Here is a 21,091-nt window from a genome sequence, read left to right on the forward strand (position 1 = left end):
AATAAGACGACATAAATCTACCGGATTAAATTCAAATATAATAGAGGAATTTATAGATCGAGTTAATGAGACGATAGGGGTTTTAATTAGAAAGAGGTTTCAATTAATCAACCTAGAGTCAGTTGTTCTTACTCTCGAAAAAGATATTAAGATAATTTAGGGATTTCTACGGATCATGACACAAGTGAATAAATCATTTAATTCAGATTCATAATAATAGGTGAAGTCTAGGTGGATTCTTTTCTAGGTATTGTCTATCTCATTGGTTAATATTCGATTATTTCTTTGATTCATTCTCTATCGCGTTCTTAGTTAAATTAGTTTAGTATTAAAGCACAATCACTCTAATTTGTCGGCTAAATAAGAAGAAGACGGTAATTCTAGTACTTTTAGTCCTCGTGGATACTATATTCTCTACTCACCATAGCTATACTATTGTTCGATAGGTGCGCTTGTCTTTGTCGTATTTTTAGTTAGTTTAGTGACCATCACCAGATGTTAAAAAAATGGAAACGTTGTGTCAATTAAACAAGTCCTTGATGGAAGAAGTTATCATTCTCAAAGGAGAAAAAAAAGCTTAAAATTGTGGTAAAAAAAAGATGATGTTATCGCTAATATTAATAAGGCTAACCCAGTGCTTGATGAAACTATCAAAGTAAATGATGAGTTGATTACCAAAATAGATGTAACTTTGAAAGAAAATGAGCAAGAGTTAAGTGATGCCAAAGCTATTATCAAAATTTATGAAAAGCAAAGTGAAAATATCTTAATTGTTAAGAGATCCAAACTTGGTCGTATTGGACTTGGTAAGAAACCTATAACTCCTACAATTTCTATTGAAATGTATTTTTCTTCTCTCAAGACAGATAAAAGGAAAAATCAAAAGCTTGTTTGTTATCATTACAGAAAGAGTAGACATATTAGCTTTTATTGTCACAAGTTAGTGAATGATCGAAGGAAATGCAAAGCACGTTGCAACAATTAATAGAACAATACTTAGATAGCAAAGCAAAGGTAACAAAGAAAGAAAAAACTTCGTATGCCATTATTGTGGGAAAGAAGGGCATATCAAACCCCACTGTTTTAAGATGATGCCAGATTACCAGGAGTTTAACTCGATTGCTAAAACAATGAATGGAACAAGGAGACCACAACATAGACAAACTCGGGTGAGGAAAAATTGAGCACATTTAAGTAAGGAAGATCAAGATTTGATTGATGCTCATGTGAAGCATGAAGTTGCAACAGATGGAGATCTTATTGAAGATATATCAAGTATTAAACAAACTTCTAGATTTCGTGGAAAAGTGTTTGTTGTTCCACAAATTACAACCCATCTTGTTGATAAAGTAGCATTCGATCACATCCCCTTTAAACAACATGATGGAAGTCGATAGGAGATGGACAAAGTAAGGGAAAGTAATGATGATGATTTGATAATTTTGTCTATTTTGATTTCGTTTATCATTAATTTCTTATGAATGCTACATTTCACTTTGTCAAAGGGAGAGATGATTGTTGGTTTTTTAAAACAATGATGTTTATATGTTATTGTTTATTTATGACCTTTGTGCACGTTTAATTGGTTATGTGATGAACAGTCGTATTGATAGGAGGAGTGTTTGATCAAGCATGGTTTTAACTGTTAAAGGGAGACATATTCTAATTTCCTAGCTATGTGCTTGTTTGGATGGTTGGCTAACTATTTGCTGCAAAGTTTTTTCAAAAATGCTAATGGGGAGATTGTTGGGAAAGCTGTTGTTGTTCCTTCCATGTCTTATTATAACAAAATTGTTTCCCTACTTAGGCCATTCACATGGGCCTTGGATAGGTTTTGTTTAGGCTGAGTTCAATCCACTTGAATTTAGCATGTTTGACAAAACATGAAACATGGTTTGATTACGATTGTAAATACTCCCAACCGAATTGCTTAAGGTGATTGGATAAGTATGAAAGTCTTATTGTCTCTTGAGAGAGTTTTGGAGCTATTAGAAGACGAATTTATGAATATTTTTATTTGATAAATATTCGGGGTAATTAATGGGATAATTTCAACTTTTAAATAGGAGTTTAAAGCTTATCAAAACTCTATTGGATGAACTCTTGTATCAACCTATAAATAGGCTACTTGTGGCGTCACTTGGAGAGCAGCTTTTGAAGTGTATTTGCCAACGATTTTGTTGTGCTTTCTTGTGGTTATTTTGTGACATTTTTTTAGGTATTCTTTGAAGAGTTTATTGATTGTATTGTGAAGCATTTGGGTGAGTAATTTATGACAATGGGGGTCAATATTAAGACTACAATTATGTCTTTGTGAAAGGTATATTGGACTTAAGCCAATAGGTAATCCATATAATGGTTGAATAAAATCATTCACTAGATGAGGCTCTGTAGACGTAAAATCATTGTGTTTGAACTATGTTAACAAAGATCAGTTGTGTCGATTCTTTTTTACTCTTATTTTTTTACATTACCTGTTTTCGTTCTAATTGTCATTAGAATGAACATTAAGCAAAGTTAATTTAACATATTTGTAGGCTAGTTGTTTTTTAAAATTTTTAACAATTCTCAATCAATCACTACACTAAAACAGGCTTTTAGCGGCTCTTTTTTAGGCCTTTAGCGGCGCTTAGAAGTGCCGGTAAAAGTATTTACGGCGCTTTGAGAAGCGCAGCTAAAAACGCCGCTAATGACAGTGTCGCTAACTTTAGCGGCGTTTTAAGAAAAAAACATCGCTAAAGGTCATGACCTTTAGCGGCGCTTCTCTAACAAACACCGCTAAAGGTCATTGTCTTTAGCGGCACTTTTCCTACAAATGCCGCTAAAGACCATGACTTTTAGTGGCGCTTTTATATCAAACGCCGCTAAAGACCATGACTTTTAGCGGCACTTTTATATCAAACGCCGCTAAAGACCATGACTTTTGGCGGCACTTTTATATCAAACGCCTCTAAAGACCATAGCCTTTAGCGGCGCTTCTACCACAAACGCCGCTAAAGACCACGACCTTTTAGCGGCGCTCTTTAGTGGCGCTTTTTCCCCCAAACGTCGCTAAAGACCATGACTTTTAGCGGCACTTTTCTTACAAATGCCGCTAAAGACCTTGACCTTTAGCGGCGCTTTTTTAAAAAAACGCCGCTAATTTTGACATATTTTTAAAAGAAAATTTTCTATATTTCGAGCCCTCCTCTAAAAACAAATCAGAAGAAACCAAATCTAAACCAACCGAAAGTAATAAATCAATATTTAAAATTAAACGAATAATATATAATAAATATCAATAAATAAAATAAAAATCGTATTGTTCTTACAAAAATGTTAAAAGTTAAAATGATAATTAAAAGTCAAAATGATAAAAATATTTACACGATAGTCTAATACGGCGGCCGTTGCGACTGCTGAAACATATTCATCATAGTCTGAAGCTGCTGTTGGAGTTCATCGTACTTTCTATGCTGGTCTGCTTCCCTTGCTGCAGCCTCTACTTCTCTCGCTGCCGCCTCTGCTTTAAGCTGCAGCTGGAGTTCTTCATACTTCCGTTGAACCTTAGCTTCTCTCGCAGCCGCATCTGCTTTAAGTTGTAGCTGTAGTTCTTCATATCTTTTTTGAACCTCAGCTTCTCTCGATGCTGCCTCCGCTTTAAGTTGTGTAATTTGCTCAACTGTTGTCGCTTGCATCTGAGCCATCTGGTCTCTTAACCTCTGGACTTCAGCTTGAGCCTGACTCCCCGAAGGCATGTATTGTTGCGAGCTGGATCCAAAATATTGAGATGGGCTAATAAAAGATCCTTGAAACCAAACCCGACCATACCTTTCAGGACCCAAAACTTCAGTGATAATCATGTTATCAATGTCGTCAACATTAACAGAACTATCACTGGAAGGCATCGCATCGCACTCCGCCTTTTTATCCTTTAATTTTTCCTAATAAATAAATCACATAGTTAGGAACGCAATCTATATTAAAAAATAAATGCAACATAACTTAACAATATTTTCATTACAAGAGATGAAATAAACCATTAGAAAATAAACACTAAAAATAATTAAAAACAAGTCAAATTGTATTAAGCAAACGAACCATAATTTCTGTAGTTTCAGGAGTCATAGGGTTTCCATCTTTCTTTCTATGTGTCATGTCAAAAAGTTGAAAGCGTCCAACTTTTTGACCGGACGACAGTTCCTACAATACAGTAGTAAAAATATTATCTGATAGAAAGTAATAAATATCTGTCAGTATTAAAAAATTCAAAATACCTCGGCCTAAAATACACAAGCAAAACTTCTCGAGCCAGCTGTGTGAGTGAATTTTTGTTTCTGCCTACCACTTTTTCCAACTCGTTCACGATCCTACATTATGAAATTATTAGTACGTTAATTAGTAAATACTATAAACAAAAATAATTACAAGATTTTTGTAGTAACACATACCTCTCCTTTCTTCGAAGTCCAAAATCTAACGACCTCTTCCCACTGGTACTTCAGCATTCCCGGCGGGACATTTTGTAATCTCTCGTCGAGTGTTGTTTTGATCTTAAAGTAGTCTCTCTTTAAAGTGCTCTTATGGTCTCTCTATCTTTTTCCCAATGCCTTCTTTACATAAGCATCAGAGACCTCTAGAGCAAATCTCGCCTACAAAAAATACAAGTTAAGAAAGTAAATATAAATGAAACTTAAACCCAAGTACTATAAATGACACTAACGTTTTGTTACCTTAATGTGATCGAAAGCTTGGTTCTTGTTACTCTCGGGCATTTTATGCCATGACTCGTAGTTAATTGGCAACATATTTGCATTCCGTGCTAGAATGCCCAAGTACCTTGTTATAAGGCGAACTTCTGATCCAACAGGCTGACCAAAGCTATTACTGCATACTTGGACACGCTCGACTGGATCTAGCTCGTATAAATCCCTCAGTAGCGTACGTCCTCGAACTCTTCGCGTCCCACCACCTTCAGCTGAAAAATATTATATTGTAATATAAGAATTTTAAAAATAAATAAACAAAAAGTCAGCGCGCATGTAAATTAAATGTTAAATTACTTTGAACTTCTACTGGTTCCTCAGGTGTAGTCGGGACATTCGAAGATCCAACAGCAGTCTGCTGTTCAGTGCTGTTTGTTCTCGCCGAGTTTGGAGTACCTTGAACAATGCTTAGCTCTCGCACTTTCCTTCTAGACATTTTATCTGCAATACAAATAAAATAGTTGAAAACTTAGTATACAATTACAACAATAATAGCACATACAAAATAGTCGAAATATATAATAAGACCAATATTTATATTATGATATTACATATAATTAAATAATTGTAAAAGCTTACTACATTATAATTCGTAAACATCTTCATCCGTATCTTGGCGGACCCATTGAAATTGTGTACTAGTACTAGGGATGTTTTCGTTTAAGTTTTGTTCTGGAAATGGCAAAGTTTGTGTTCTGTCATCAATGCCATCTCTACTTCTGCTGCCCATGTCAAACAAGTCTCTAGGGATGTTACGGAGTACAACGTACCAACCCTTATCAGTTGGATCTTTTGAGTAAAAAACTTGTTTGACTTGAGAAGAAAATACATACGGCTCATCAATCAATTGTTGTCCCGTGTGAATTAATCGAGCGAAGTTCACCATTTTGAAACCAAATTGATCTTGCTTAATTCCACGAGCAGTATTAACATCGGCCCAATCACCTCGAAATAAGACAACTTTCCATTTGCCGTAGTAATCCAACTCAATTATGTCAGTAAGAAGTCCGAAATATTTCACATTTCCCTCGACAGGATTATTGTCCCTAGCACTAGCATAACTTGTAATTGAGGAATTAACAACTATTCCACAATTTTGCGTTTTCCTCAATCTCTCACGATATTTTGTATGAAATCTGAATCCGTTGATGAGGAACGCACTATATCTTTTAACCATCCGATTTGAACCTTAGGAAAGTCATTTCACTTTGTCGGTGACGTTCTTCCCACTCCAAACCTATTTAATGGAAAGTAAATTGAGTAATTAAAAATGTTATGAGAGAACATTATTATTTCACAATGAAAGGTCCAATTGCATACCGTTTGGCTTAACCATTCATGAAAAGTTTCTGTGAACATCTTATTGATATCTCGATGTTGAGTTCTTCGGGAGCGTGAACGAAATCTCAATATTTGTTTGTACTCACTATGTTAAAAATATGTTCAGTTTGCTAGAATATAAAAAAATTTTAATTGATGAATATTTATCAAATTTTTAGAACTTACTTGTGTAAAGGTTCCATTGATTCGTGGTGAAACATAACATATCGATGTGCTTGTACCCATGATAAATCATCTAATTCTGTAATTTCCACTTTGCCGATTGGTTCTCCAAAACTTTGGAACAAATAAGTATCAGCGAAGTTATGATCAGTGAGTCCAGCAATTCTATTGGGTCTGCTCAACCTTGTTTCAACATCTTTCAAATATCTTGAACAGAAGGTCATACATTCCTCTGCCAAGTAGCCTTCAGCAATCGATCCTTCTGGATAACACTTGTTGCGACAGTAAGACTTTAATTTGGAAAGGAACCTAAACACGATATACAACATTATCAAAAGTTGTAACTAAAGGCATATAGGTGATCGAAGGAAAATTTTAAAAATTGTAATTAACACCTTTCTATTGGATACATCCATCGATAGAAAACGGGTCCACCAAGAATTGCTTCATGTGGGAGATGGATTATCAAGTGAACCATAATTGTGAAGAAGGAAAGTAGGAAGATTTTCTCCATGTTGCATAAAGTCAAAGCGGCTCGATCCTGTATCTTCTAAAGTTCTTGAACATCCAAAACTTTGCCACAAATGGCTTTCATTATATTGGATAGTTCAATTATACAAGACATCACCTTCTTCGACATACAACATTGTAGAGCAACTGGTAGTAAATCTTGCATCAAGATGTGATAGTCATGTGATTTTAGCGAATATAGTCTTCGATCTTTAACAATAACACATCAAGATATATTTGATGCATACGCATCTGGAACCTTTATATCCTTCAACACCATGCAAAACAGATGAAGATCAGGTCGAATTCCCATCTAAACTAATCAAGTCTACTCTGAAGATTGTCTTTTGATTTTCCGTCTACATTCAAAATTGTACCGACAATGTTCTCGCAGACATTTGTCTCAATATGCATAACATCAAGATTGTGTCGTAAAAGGTGGTGCTCCCAATAAGGCAACTCAAAAAAAATACTTCTTTTTTTCCACAAGTCTGCCTCATTAGGATCATCCTCTTCATCAGAGTCATCATCAGCTTCATCATTTGATCTTCTATTTCTTTGCGTGTTTGCCGGTTGGTTCATCTTCCCATAACTGAAATTCATATCTTCCAACATTAACAAGATTTCAGATCCACTTGTCTGCGAAGGAGCTTCTTTAAACTCTTCAGTACCGTCAAATGTTGAACCCTGAAATCTAAATCTATGATTTTCCGATAACCACCGACGGTGCCCCATGTAAGAGAACTTCTTCCCATTGTATAACCATTGCGAACATGTTTGTGCAACACAACAAAAACACGCATAACGACCCTTGGTACTCCAACCGGATAAATTGGCATAAGCGGGAAAGTAATTAATGGTCCACATTAAAGCTGCATGTAAATTAAAGTTCTCCTTTCTCAGCACATCGTATGTCTCGACACCAGCCCATAATTGTTTTAACTCTTCAATAAGTGACTATAAATAAATGTCGATATCATTCCCAAGCCCTTTCTCTCCAGGGATAATCATAGATAAGATAAGGGAAGATTGCTTCATGCAAATTCACGGAGGCAAATTGTAAGGAACAAGCACTACTGGCCAAGTACTGTACGCAATACTCATTATCTTGTAAGGATTAAATCCATCAGATGCTAGGCCAAGCCTCACACTCCTAGGATCGCTTGCAAAGCTTGGAAATTTATTGTCAAATGATTTCCAAGCTAAAGAATCTGTCGGATGCCTTAATAATCCATCGTCCGTTCGTCCATCATGGTGCCACGTCATAGACTCCGCTGTCTTCAACGACATGAAAAGCCTTTGAAGCTTTGGTATCAGCGAAAAATACCGCAAAATCTTGACCGGCTTCTTTCTTGGTTGTGCATCATTTTCATCGTCGTTCTCATCTTTTGTGTTTCTATTTATCCAACGTGACTGGCCACACACATGACAGCACTGTTGGTTTCTCCGATCACCCCAATACAACATGCAGTCATTCGGGCAACTATGGATTTTGGTGTACCCAAGACCTAAATCTTTTATCATTTTCTTCATATATTTGCATGATTGAGAGATTTTTGCAAACGGAAACATCTCTCTCAAAAACTCCAACAGCATTGTCAAAGAGTTCCCGGTCCACCATCCCAAACATTTTAACTGAAAAAAACGAATACAGAAAGACAATTTTGAGAATTTTGATCCTTCATACAGTTCTTCGTTCATGTCATTAAGTAGCTCGTAGAACTTCGCCGCTTCTCCATTCGGCTCTTCATGACGTACACTACTTTCCGGTTCAGTAAAAACATTTCCACCAATATTACAATCATCAGATGCCACAAAGTCCGCTGGGAACGACTGGACACCATAATTGTGCATATTAAATGCATCCCACAACATACCTTCCATGTCATCCCCTCTATCAGACTGATGGTAAGCAGTATCAGGATAAGTTACATCCATCCTTGAAGAGGAAGTACTAGGCGGGCATTCTCCATGAAATAACCATTGTTTATAACCCCGAACAAACCCATCAACAATTAGATGCTCGTATACAACCTCACGATAATGCCAGTTTATGTTGACACAATTCTTACAGAGGCAAAGAATCATGTTCTCTTGGCTTGCATATTGAAATGCAAAATTTAGAAACGTCTGTACTCCATTCCGATAACCGTTGCTTACCCTTGACAAGTTCATCCACGAACGGTCCATTTCTAAATTCTTGAAGTCTGATTTTCACCATAAAGTACAACGGTAAGTTGTTCAGTTATAAGTATATATGAGTTATGTAAGTTATGTAAGTAATGTAAGTTAAGTATTATGTAAGTTATGTAAGTCCGACAAGTTAATATATAATATTAATTATGTAACTTATGTATAATATTAATGTAAGTTATGTATTATATAAGTTTTTTAAGTTATATAAGTTGTGTATTATGTAAGTTATGTAAGTTGTGTAAGTTGTGTATTATGTAAGTTATGTAAGTCTGACAAGTTATGTTTAGTATTAATTAATTAAGTTATGTAAGTTATGTATAATATTAATGTAAGTTATGTATTATGTAAGTTATTTTAGTTATGTAAGTTGTGTATTATGTGAGTTATGCAATTTATGTAGGCTATATAGTATTACGTTATTATGTTATTATGTAAGTTATGCAAGTTGTTATATAAGTTCTATATAAGTTATGTAAGTTATTATGTAAGTTCTATATATAAGTTATGATATGATTGATAAATTTGAGTTATATAACTTATGATATGATTGATAAGTTTTGAAAAAATATATAAATTTCAGTTATGTAAGTATATCAGTTTTATGTATCTTATTTATAATTTGTAATATACAACAATGCAAATTTATTACCAATAAAATTTGAAATATATGTTACATATCCATACCATATATTAAAAATATAGATTGCATATATTAAAAATATATGTTACATATCCATACCGTATATTAAAAATATAGATTGCATATATTAAAAATATCTTATATTAAAAAATATAATTGATATTTCTAAAAAATATCCATTTTGCATATATTAAAAATAGAGGTTTTAATATATTATATATGTTATGTATTTTGAAAATAACATTTACAATTATTGGCAAAATTATAAAATTTATTATCAATAAAATTTAAGTATAGGTTATATATACATATATATACATGTTATATATATGTACAAGATATATTTTAATAGATAAGTTGTAATATTTATGTCCCCAATTAATTGGGTTTTTTTTTTCATGAAACATTTCGTGATTTTTTAAAAGTTTTGCCATAATTTCAGAGTAAAATGTTATATAGCAACCATTTAAGTTTTGAAAAAAACATTATAATCATCAAAAATAGGATTTTGTGAGGAATAAGATATTATGTTTCAAAAATATTAAGGTAAAACAGAACATATCTTCCAATATGTTATAAAGAAATATTACAAAAAAACAGAACAATTGATCAAATGGCTGTTAACAATTGGCATTTGATACTTTGATCAAATGGCGGTTAAAACAATTTGCATTCGATACTACTTGCATAAATTCATTCAGAAACTGTGAGATACCAACTTCTACAACAAATAAAATAGAAAAGTATTATGTGCATAACTAAATAAACAAAGTCCACTTGCTTAAAACCATTTCGGGATTTGCATAATACATGTCAAAAGCGCCAAAATGCAACGGGTATATAATTACCTCGAACAGCAAGATGATTAACTAAAGATGATTAACTAAAAAACCTTTTATTTGCAACATAAACTTTACCTTTACAAAATTTACCTCCACGCCAAAGAATATCCAAGTTCTGCAGCAATGAAACTAGCTCCAACCCAGCAAGCAAAGAAAGCAACACAGACAAAGACCCAGCTTTTTTATCCAATAGTACATAAAAGAATCATAGGAAAACAGAAAAACCAGATCCAGATTTCAGAACCAAAGCATAATTCAGAACATAACTGCTAATCAAAAACAAATTATTTCATCTCCGTTTCTATTTCATATGTATATTGAAAATCTATGTAAGTGGTTTCATAATCTAATTTTCATGCGTACGACAAACCAAATACAAATGATCTACACTTACCCACTAATTGGATAATTTCGACTCTTCAGTAATATAGCCTTTATTGGATTTGTACATTTCAAATGAGTATAACTTTAAGAACCTCCTTCAAATCAGTATTACATCAATCCGAAATATTCATGTATTTCAACATATTTGTAAGAACATAACATTATTTCATAACAGTTTCAAAATTTAGCACAGCACCTGACCAGATAACTTATCTTTGCATTGCTCTGTTCATTATTGAAGACAATATGGTTGAATGGTTGGTCCCATCTCAAACATGATTGAAGGAACACCTCCACTAACCCAAGAAATATGGTTTCAGTTTTCAGAGTTCATTTCTTTGTATGTTTCATTTTTAAGTGTCTTTGAATGCAGATTCATTGACAGCAATTATTGGAATTTTTTTTGGTATTTAAATAATTGTTGCTTCCTTTTGTTTTTCCAATAATGATTGTTTTCCTACTTTTCTTTTCCATATCAAACTTTTTAGTCATGGTTACGAATCCGTCAACAGTCCCCTCCCACACCACTGCTACTCCTACAACAATTCAAATTCTGAATTACATTTTAAGCTTCAAGGTAGCTCTAACTCTTCGAATTCACGATGCTGTTAGAGGGACATGATTCTAAGATCATCTCGATGGCACAAAACAATTATTTCCAGAAACATGTTGAAGGGAATAAGACGACTGAAACAAATTCTTCTTATTTCTATTTGGTTTTGCGAAGATTAACTCATTCAACATGGCTCTTTTTCTTTTTACCCAATTAGTTAACTCATTCAACATGGCTCTTTTTCTTTTTACCCAATTAGTCGATCTAACTATATTAATTCAATACATTGCTCAAGAAAAGACTGTTGAGAAATAAACGGCTATAAAAACATTGCTCAATACAACCGGATGATTTTTTAGCAAAATAGAAGAATCTTACAGATTTTTTCGATGGTAGAGGAGTGCGACGGTCCACGAGTGCGATGGTAGACGAGCGCCGGCAGAAGAGACGGTCGACGACAATGCAACAGATTTGGGAAAGGTTCGGGTCGTCGACGGCAGCAGGCTAGGGTTCTTGATTTGGGGGAATTTTGGGGAAAATAGGGAGGGGAATGGGATTGAATCAAGGTTTTCGCGTATGAGGAAATTTGGAAGCAGAAATAAATTTGCAAGTTACAAAAACGACGGCGTCTTAATTACAAGAGATTGAAGATTTGCGGCGATTTAGAATAGCGCCAGGAATGGCCTGAAAAAACGGTGTCGTTTTGTATAAATCAGAGGCCAAAAATTGCGGCGTTTTCATAAAGGCGCCGCTAATGCGCACATTAAGTGGTGTTTTCCGCCTATTGCCCCTAAAGCCATTAAAATCGCAGCTTGCAGCTACGCCGTTTTGGCTACAACATTAACAATTTTTGCGGCGTTTGGAACAGAAACGCCGCTAATGTCTCATTTTTAAAATGGCGCCGTTTTGATATTCCTTAGTTTTGTTAAGTAATATTTATAATATATAGTACTAATAATTATAAATTTTAGTGTTTTAACTAATATTTTTAAATTTTAGTGTTTTTATTTCATTTTTATTTTTTTATTTTCATTTAATTCCATTTGTTAATTTGGTACTCTCCTAAAAACTCAAATGTTATATATTAATTTTTTTAACTTATTTATTAGTTTCATTTTAAGTAATATTTATAATAAATTAGATAAAATTAACAGTTTTAGTGTTTTAATTTCATTTTTATTTTTCTATTTTAATCTTATTTATTAATTAATTAGATTAACTTTTTTATTATTTGTATTTAAGGTAAATAAAAAACAATTTCGAAGGATTGAAAACGACGGCGTATTAATTACAACAGATTCAAACTTTGCAGCGTTTTCAGCGTAGCGCCACGAATGCCTTGATAAAACGATGTCGTTTTGTTTAAACCAAAGGCCAAAATTTGCGGTGTTTTTATCAACGCGCCGCTAATGCGCACCCACCTTTAGTGGCGTTTCCATCTAGCGCCGCTAAAGCCATTAAAATCGCAAAAAGCTACGCCATTTTGTAAAAAAATTAAGAATTTTTTTCGGCGTTTGAAACAAAAATGCCGCCAATGACTCGTTTATTGCAGCGTTTTTAGTGAAAACGCCACTATTACATCAAATTTTCTACTGAAACGGCTCCGTTTTTCTATTCCATGGTTTTGTTAAGTAATACTTATAATATAGTACTAAAAATTATAATTTTTAGTATTTTAACTAAAATTTATAAATTTTACATAAAATTATAAATTTTAGCATTTTTATTTTTTATTTTATTTTAATTTAATTCCATTTGTTAATTCGGTCCTCTCCTAAAAACTCAAATGTTATATATTCATTTTTTGAACTTATTTATTAGTTTCCTTTGAATAATATTTATAATAAATTAGATAAAATTAATAGTTTTACGGGTTTTAATTATTTCATTTTTATTTTTCTATTTTATTTTTATTTATTAATTAATAAAATTAACTTATTTATTAACTCTATTTAAGCTAATAATTAAATATATCAAATGATTTAGATTCAATTTTTTTAAAAAAATATAAAAGCATTAATTAATTGTATAAAATTCAAAACCTAATATAAACCTTAATCTTATTAAACCCACCTAAATTAACCATTGAAGGGATATAAATATTTAAGTACTCTATCTATTATATATATATCTCAAGGCATAATTTAAACCCTAATTTATACATCTTTTACAATTACATAAGAACATATTTAAAATATAAATAAAAAAATTAATCTAAACCCAAAATTGTAACCCGACCCCTGAAACCCTAAGTCCTAAATCTCTAGTCTTAATCATTAACATCTAACCCCTAACCCCTAAACCTTAAATCCCGACCAACCCTTAATTAAGCATAATCCATAATCTATAATCCCTAAATCCATATATATATATAGTACTCCCTAAACATTAAAAAGCATTAATTAAATATTGTATAAAATTCAAAATCTCAGTTAAACCTTAATCTTATTAAACCCGCCTAAATTAACCATTGACGGGATATAAATATTTAAGTATTCTATCTATTATATATATCTCTCTCAAGGCATAATTTAAACCCTAATTTATACATCTTTTACAATTACATAAGAACATATTTAAAATATAAATAAAAAATTAATCTAAACCCAAAATCATAACTCGGCCCTTGAAACCCTAAACAAAAAATCCCTAAGTCTTAACAACTAATATCTAACCCCTAAACCTTAAATCCCGACCAACCCTTAATTAAGCATAATCCATAATCTATAATCCCTAAATCCATATATATATAGTACTCCCTAAACATTAAAAAGCATTAATTAATTGTATAAAATTCAAAATCTCAGTTAAACCTTAATCTTATTAAACCCGCCTAAATTAACCATTGAAGGGATATAAATATTTAAGTACTCTATCTATTATATATATCTCTCTCAAGGCATAATTAATTAAACCCTAAATTATACATATTTTACAATTACATAAGAACATATTTAAAATATAAATAAAAATTATTCTAAACCAAAACCGTAACCCGACCCCTAAAACCCTAAACACAAAATCCCTAAGTCTTAACCACTAATATCTAACCCCTAAACCACTAACCCCTAAACCTTAAATCCTGGCCAACCCTTAATTAAGCAAAACCCCTAATCTATAATCCATATATAAATCCATATATATAGTACTCCCTAAACCTTAAAATTATATGAACTCCTAAACCGGCCTTAATTCTTAAATTTCTCATATACCATAAAGTAATTAAAAACTGTAAACAATTTTATTATTATCTTTTACAACTACATAATAACATATTTAAAATATAAATAAAAATTAATAATCTAAACCCAAAACTACCCTAACCCAACCCCTGAATTCGTAAACCCGACCCCAAATCCCTAACTCATATTTAACCCCTAACTCATATTCTCTAAACTGAAAACCCTAAACTATAGTGATAATTAATTCAACATTTTAAAATTAAGAATATCTCTTTTACGATTATATAATAAACTTTTTAAATATAAATTAAAAAACTCTTACTAATCATGTACCCAAATAATTTTAAAATTATTTTAAATAATAGTCTTTTAATTTTTCCATGTGTTTTATTTCAAATTATTTGTACGTGTTATTTTTTTGGAAGATTTTAAATAATCAATTAGAAATAAGTTCAATTTTAAAAAATTATTATAAATAATAACCCAATTAAGGTAAAATGCCTTTAGCGGCGCTTATAAAAAACGCCACTAAAACCCTACCATTAGCGGCGCTTACTGATAAAACGCCGTTGAAAGCCATACCGCTAAAAACACAAACCATTAGCGGCGCTAAAACAAAAATGCCACTAAAACCAATACCATTAGCGGCGCAATACCAAAAACGCCACTAAAACCCCGACAATTACCGGCGCTTCCTACAAAACGCCGTTAAAAACACAGACCATTAGTGGCGCTTTAGCAGAAGCGCCACTAAAACCCATACCTTTAGCGGCGTTTTATCGAAAAACGCCGATAAAAATCGAGAATTAGCGGCGCTACACCAAAAACGCCACTAACGCCACTGAAGGCCACTAAACGACGCCGTTATATTTTATTTTTTGCGGCGTTTTTCCTGAAAATGCCGCTAATACTTATTTCTTGTGGCATTTTTTTAAAAATGCCACTAATGCTCAGTCTTTAGCGGCGATTTCCTTTAAGCGCCGCTAATTCTCTATTTTTACCGACGTTTTTTTGTAAAAACGCCGCTAAAAACCAGATTTGGTGTAGTGAATATGCTTATGTATTCAAGTTGATGTAAAAAATTGCTAAAAACATATGCTCATTGTCTTACACAGAAACCCAAATTCTTGTAAAAAAAATTGGAATCTTTCTAACTCGGATTTGGGTATATATCCACGATCATGCTTAATTTTCCCTAAGTTTTGTAAGTTTGGAATATCATACCATCGTACTAATTCAAATATTTATGAGATGTAAATATTTTAAGAAAATGAAAAGCTGAAAATGTTGGCACTGGCCCAATTTGATTTTGCATGTCTATATATATTATCACCAAGAACTAGTCTGCAATAACTTTGGACATAAGGATTACCAACAGTTAGGGTCTAATATGGTGGCTTAAGCTTAGTAGAAAAAGGGGGGGCTTTTCCAGTACATGCCATAGACTTGCCAAGCATTTGGGCTCAACTACCTATCCTAGTGGCTAGAATTCAAGTTGCTTCTTTAATTGGTGGTGTGGTTCAATTCAATTAAGGTTGAATTTGATATTTTTTAGACAAGGAAAGCAATAATATGAAAAGGGGATAATACAAATAGAACTTGTTAAAGTCTATGTAAAACGAAGTATTAAGAATACGTAATACCTTAAGTAGGGTTGTGACACAAGAAACTAATATAAACATGAGTTTAAGAATCTAGAAAGATTTAAATATCATTATGAAAGAAGGGGGGAAAAATAAAGTAGGTTTGGTAAGTAGCTCAGCCTAAACTTGCTGGCTAACAGAGTTGTTAGAGTATCAGGCCCATATTTCGGGCCGGGCCCGGGCTAGAAAGTGGGCTGAAATTTTTTGTGGGCCCGGCCCAAATCTGACCCGGCCCGGCCCATGGACACCTCTAGTTAAATTTTGCCCGAGGCCCGGCCCGGCCCGAAAATATATTAAATATATATATTTTATTTTTAAAATATACTAGTTTTAGTTTTATTTTAAGTTACAAAATGTTAGATTTTGTTACAACAATTAATACAATTAACAATTAATAATTTGATATAATTTGATAATTTTACTAACAATTAATACAATTAATAATTAATAATTTTACTAACAAAATGTTAGTAACAATTAATAATTAATAATTTGATACAATTTGATAATTTTAGTAACAATTAATACAATTAACAATTAATAATTTTACTAACAAAATGTTAGATTTTACAAAATGTTGACTAGTATAAAAAAATATAATTTGATACAATTTTAATAACAATTAGCTTTAATTTTAATAAAAATATAATTTTAATTTTAATTAAAAAATAGGCCGGGACAGGCCGGGTCGGACCGGGCTTGGGTTCCATATTTTTCCCCGGGTCGGGCTTGGGAAAAATATCATGCCCATATTTTGGGCCGAGCCCGGGCCTAGGTAGTGGGCTAAAATTTTTTGTGGGCCCGGCCCAAACCCAACCCGTCCCGGACCATGGACACCTCTAGTTAAAACAAGTTGCATAGGTATTTACTCTTGCTTAATAATAAATTAGAATTAACTTCTAGAATTATAAAAAAAAAAGGAAAATATAATTGAGGAATTTTTTTAAAAAACAAGGTTATTTGTCTTCCTTTTCATCTTTGATCCCTGTGACTTATCCCTCATTATTAGTGTAATAATATGGAAAAACAACTTATTTATTATACATGTATTACAATATTTAGATATAAAATACACAATGAATAACATTTGGTATACTCTTATTGAAATTTTTAGACTCCACGAGTTGACAAATATTTTATAAGGTATAATAAAATATTTAAAAAATATATATAAAAAAGACACATGATTATCTTTTAAAGTTGTTTGTGGAATGAAAAAAATCCACCCGAATGTACCAAATACTAATTAACAAAGAAAAGTTAGTACAAATTTAAACTTGAAATTAGAAAGATAATAATAATTATAATAAAATAAAATAAAACTTCTTCAAAATAAGAAAAAAATTTACTTCTCTTTGTTAAAAATAAATTATAAAGTAATTAAATATTACCAATTGAATTAATTTATTGATAACCTATATGCTAAAACATATCTAAAATTTAACACTCCTACCGATGTTAGCATTAAGTGTATTATAAGATTCGATTTTATGATTATTACCACCATAACCACGACGTAACTTAGAACGTAGTTGCAAATTATCATGGTGAATGCTAATCAAATCTGGTAGAAGACATCTTCCCTGTATCCGAATGCTGTTTTATGATCAAAAAGGACAAAAAAAAAAAAGAAGCTAAGACTATCATAAACTTATTGCATTTCTGCTTCATGAATAATGTTACTTGTATGTTAATTTGATTGAGTTCTACGTAAAATTTGATGGAGCCTTTGCAGCATAAATAGTAAAGAAATAAATGAACATTGATTATCTTCATTGAAATAAACCGAAAAAAAAGGGCCACCCACAGAAACAAAAAAGTCTTGTATTCTTAATTATTAGATCTTAATTATCAATGAATTGGCACTGATAAGATTGAAAGTTGAATGAAATATTAAGATAACATTCAACTTGGATGGTGAAAAGTAAGGGAGATGGTAGATAATTTAGAGGCATGCCATTATCTCACAGCTTCTGGAGGATTGCGTTGTTCCCATTTATTGAGTAAAAAAATTTTAGAGGCATATTATTGGATAAGAGGAAAGAACCCACATAGTTAGAGATTGGTCACACTACACCAAAACAGACTTTTAGCGGCATATTTTGTGGCGTTTGGACGGAAAACGCCGCTAAAAATCGAGCATTAGCGGCGCAAAAAATAAAACGCCACTAAATATCTGGCATTAGCGGCGTTTCCATCAAAACACCGTAAAAGAACATCACTAGTGGCGTTTTTGGTTTTGCGCCGCAAAATCTCAAGACCAAAACGCATCGTTTTTGTCTTGATGTATACAATAATTAGTGGCGATTATGATAACCGCTAAAGCAAGTATTAGCGGCGCATTGCGGGAAGCGCTGCAAAAATCTTAACGAAAACGCATCGTTTTGGTATCGATGTATATTAGAATTAGTGGCGTTTACAAAAAAAAGCCAGTAAAACAAGTCTTAGCGGCGCTTACGGAAAACGCCTCAAAATATGATAACCAAAACGCAGAGTTTTGATCTTGATGTATATTAGAATTAGTGGCGCTTTATAGAAGCGCCGCAAAAAATGTTAACCAAAATGCAGCGGTTTGGTCTCGATGTATAATACAATTAGTGGCGTTAGGGAAAAACGCCGTTAAAGCATAACATTAGCGGCGATTTTCTAGAATCGCCACAAGATATGCACACCAAAACGCAGAGTTTGGTCTTGAGGTATATTAGGATTAGTGGCGCTTACTGTAAAACGCCGCTAAAGCGTACTATTAGCGGCGCTTCTCCAGAAGCGCCGCTAAATTTCTTAACCAAAACTCAGCGTTTTGGTCTTGATGTATACTATAATTAGTGGCGCTTACGAGAAAATGCCGCTAAATAATAGTATTAGCGGCGATTGGAGTTAAGCGCCGCAAGATATGCACGCCAAAACGCAGAGTTTGGTCTTGAGGTATATTAGAATTAGTGGCGCTGATTGGAAAACGCCGCTAAAGTACACTATTAGCGGCGCGTTTTTAGATGCGCCGTGGAATATATTAACCGAAATGCTGCGTTTAAATCTTGATGTGTACTGGAATTAGTGGCGTTCACGATAAATCGCAGCTAAAGCATATTATTAGCGGCGCTTTTTGGTAAGCGCCGCAAAATATCTTAACCAAAACGCACAGTTTTGGTCTTAACCATGCATTAATATAATGTAGGTTATTATATATTTAGTTTTTCGTATTTGGGTTACGTTTAGGGTATTAGGGATCATTATATAATATTTATTATTTTGGATTATAGTTTAGGGTTTAGGGTTTACTATGTAGGTATGTTGTTTTTGGTTTAGGGTTTGAGAGTTTAGGGATTAAGGTTTAGTGATTATTATAAGTTAAAAAGTTTATCGTATATAGTTTAGGGTTTTAGGGTTAATCATTACATAATGTTTAATATTTTGTGAATATTAGAGTATTGAGTTTAGGGTTTATGATGAGGGTTATGGTGTTTTGGGTTTAGGGTTTAGTAGTTTAGGATTTAAGATTTAGGGTTTGGGGTTTAGGCTACTTTAGTCATGTTAAGAGGTTAATTACTATTTTAGGGGTTGATGCTTGTGGTTAACGGTTTGCAGTTTATAATTTAACATTTACAATGCATGGTTTTGGGGTTTGGGCGATTTAGGGTTTAATGACTTATTTGGTACCAATTTCAAAAAAATGACAAATATGTATTGTTTTTTAATTATTATTATGTTACTATAGTTCTAAGTGACACAAATGACTAGTTTACTAATTAATGACGAATGACATATTTATATGTTATATATGATGAAACAAATTATTTTAATATTGTGTTATTTACATATATATTAATCATTTATATATTCACTTAAAAATAGAGTATATATAATTTTAAAATTATAATACATTAATTTAATAACATAAATAATTAATAATTAATAATTTTAAATATTGATAATATTTAAATTTTAATGTATGAATTAAAAATAATGTCTACAACAATGTAAATAATTTATAAAAAGCTAAATATTAGCGGCGTTTGTTAATAAAACGCCGCAAAAATATATAAAAATGAAGTAGTACGACATCGTTTCGTTGACGAGTTGCAGGTTGGTGGCGTTTTTTGTGAAAACGCCGCAAAAGTTGTGAAAGTAGTGGCGTTTATTCGTAAGCGCCACAAACATTATAATATAAAACGATGTCGTTTTCATAGCAATGATTGATTAACTTTTCGGAATGCGGCGCCGTTTCAGTATTGGCAAAAATTTTATAGTGGCATTTTTGAAGGGAAACGCCATAATAATTAATTAAATTTCCGGATTCGGTGCCGTTTCTGTACTGGAAAATAATTTAATAGTGGCGTTTTGTTATAAAGCGCCGCAATTATATATAAACTTCGCCAATGCGGCGTCGTTTGTGAGCTTCAAAATTCCAATAGTGGCGTTTATTATAAAAACGCCGGAAAACGCAATGCAAAACGTTGTCGTTTCGCTTACTGAAAACAATTTTGGGGTATACCCCCGAAGCAGTCTTCCCCCAGCCCCAAATTTGTCGCCCCCAAATCCCTAAATCGCCTTCTCTCTGAAATTCTCGCGTCCTTCTTGCCCAATTTCTTGAATTCCCAAATCCGTAAATCGCCTCCTTCTTGCCGAATTTCTTGAAATCCCAAATCCCTAAATCGCCTCCTTCCTCCTTCCAGAGAAGACGAACGTCGCACAATAGGCCTTCAAAGGTTCGATTTTGTTCCGATTCTGCGTATGTAATCTTTGGGTTTTCTAGTGTTTATTAATTTTATTTTGTTTTTTATTCGTGAATTTTATTTTGATGTTCCTTACTTTAAAAAATTTCTCTTCTCTGATTTGTATAGGGTTTTCGTTCGTTTCAGTTCATCGTCCTACAGGTACTGTACTTGTTTGTTT

General features: G+C 32.7%; 3 protein-coding genes across 3 annotated transcripts; all 3 read right to left on the reverse strand.

Moving 5' to 3' along the window:
• Positions 1-3,266: 3,266 nt before the first annotated feature.
• On the reverse strand, positions 3,267-4,492 carry LOC107936981 (uncharacterized). The gene is made up of 4 exons (XM_041109227.1): positions 4,431-4,492; positions 4,257-4,349; positions 4,081-4,182; positions 3,267-3,923 (listed from the first exon to the last, which is right to left on the reverse strand). The coding sequence occupies exons 3-4, from the start codon at positions 4,135-4,137 to the stop codon at positions 3,375-3,377; spliced, it is 606 nt and encodes a 201-aa protein (XP_040965161.1). The 5' UTR covers positions 4,138-4,182; positions 4,257-4,349; positions 4,431-4,492; the 3' UTR covers positions 3,267-3,374.
• Positions 4,493-4,530: 38 nt separating this feature from the next.
• Positions 4,531-6,551, reverse strand: LOC107936965 (uncharacterized). Its single transcript, XM_041109228.1, has 6 exons — positions 6,252-6,551; positions 6,066-6,171; positions 5,328-5,982; positions 5,043-5,186; positions 4,713-4,957; positions 4,531-4,631 (listed from the first exon to the last, which is right to left on the reverse strand). Exons 4-6 carry the CDS (start codon positions 5,179-5,181, stop codon positions 4,572-4,574), a joined length of 444 nt encoding a protein of 147 aa, XP_040965162.1. The 5' UTR covers positions 5,182-5,186; positions 5,328-5,982; positions 6,066-6,171; positions 6,252-6,551; the 3' UTR covers positions 4,531-4,571.
• A 263-nt stretch (positions 6,552-6,814) lies between these two features.
• On the reverse strand, positions 6,815-12,243 carry LOC121225153 (uncharacterized). The gene is made up of 3 exons (XM_041109226.1): positions 11,752-12,243; positions 10,512-10,613; positions 6,815-8,965 (listed from the first exon to the last, which is right to left on the reverse strand). The coding sequence occupies exon 3, from the start codon at positions 8,946-8,948 to the stop codon at positions 7,803-7,805; it is 1,146 nt and encodes a 381-aa protein (XP_040965160.1). The 5' UTR covers positions 8,949-8,965; positions 10,512-10,613; positions 11,752-12,243; the 3' UTR covers positions 6,815-7,802.
• Positions 12,244-21,091: the final 8,848 nt, after the last annotated feature.

The sequence above is a fragment of the Gossypium hirsutum genome, chromosome D13 (assembly GCF_007990345.1).
Source record: "Gossypium hirsutum isolate 1008001.06 chromosome D13, Gossypium_hirsutum_v2.1, whole genome shotgun sequence".
Classification (NCBI taxonomy): Eukaryota; Viridiplantae; Streptophyta; class Magnoliopsida; order Malvales; family Malvaceae; genus Gossypium; species Gossypium hirsutum.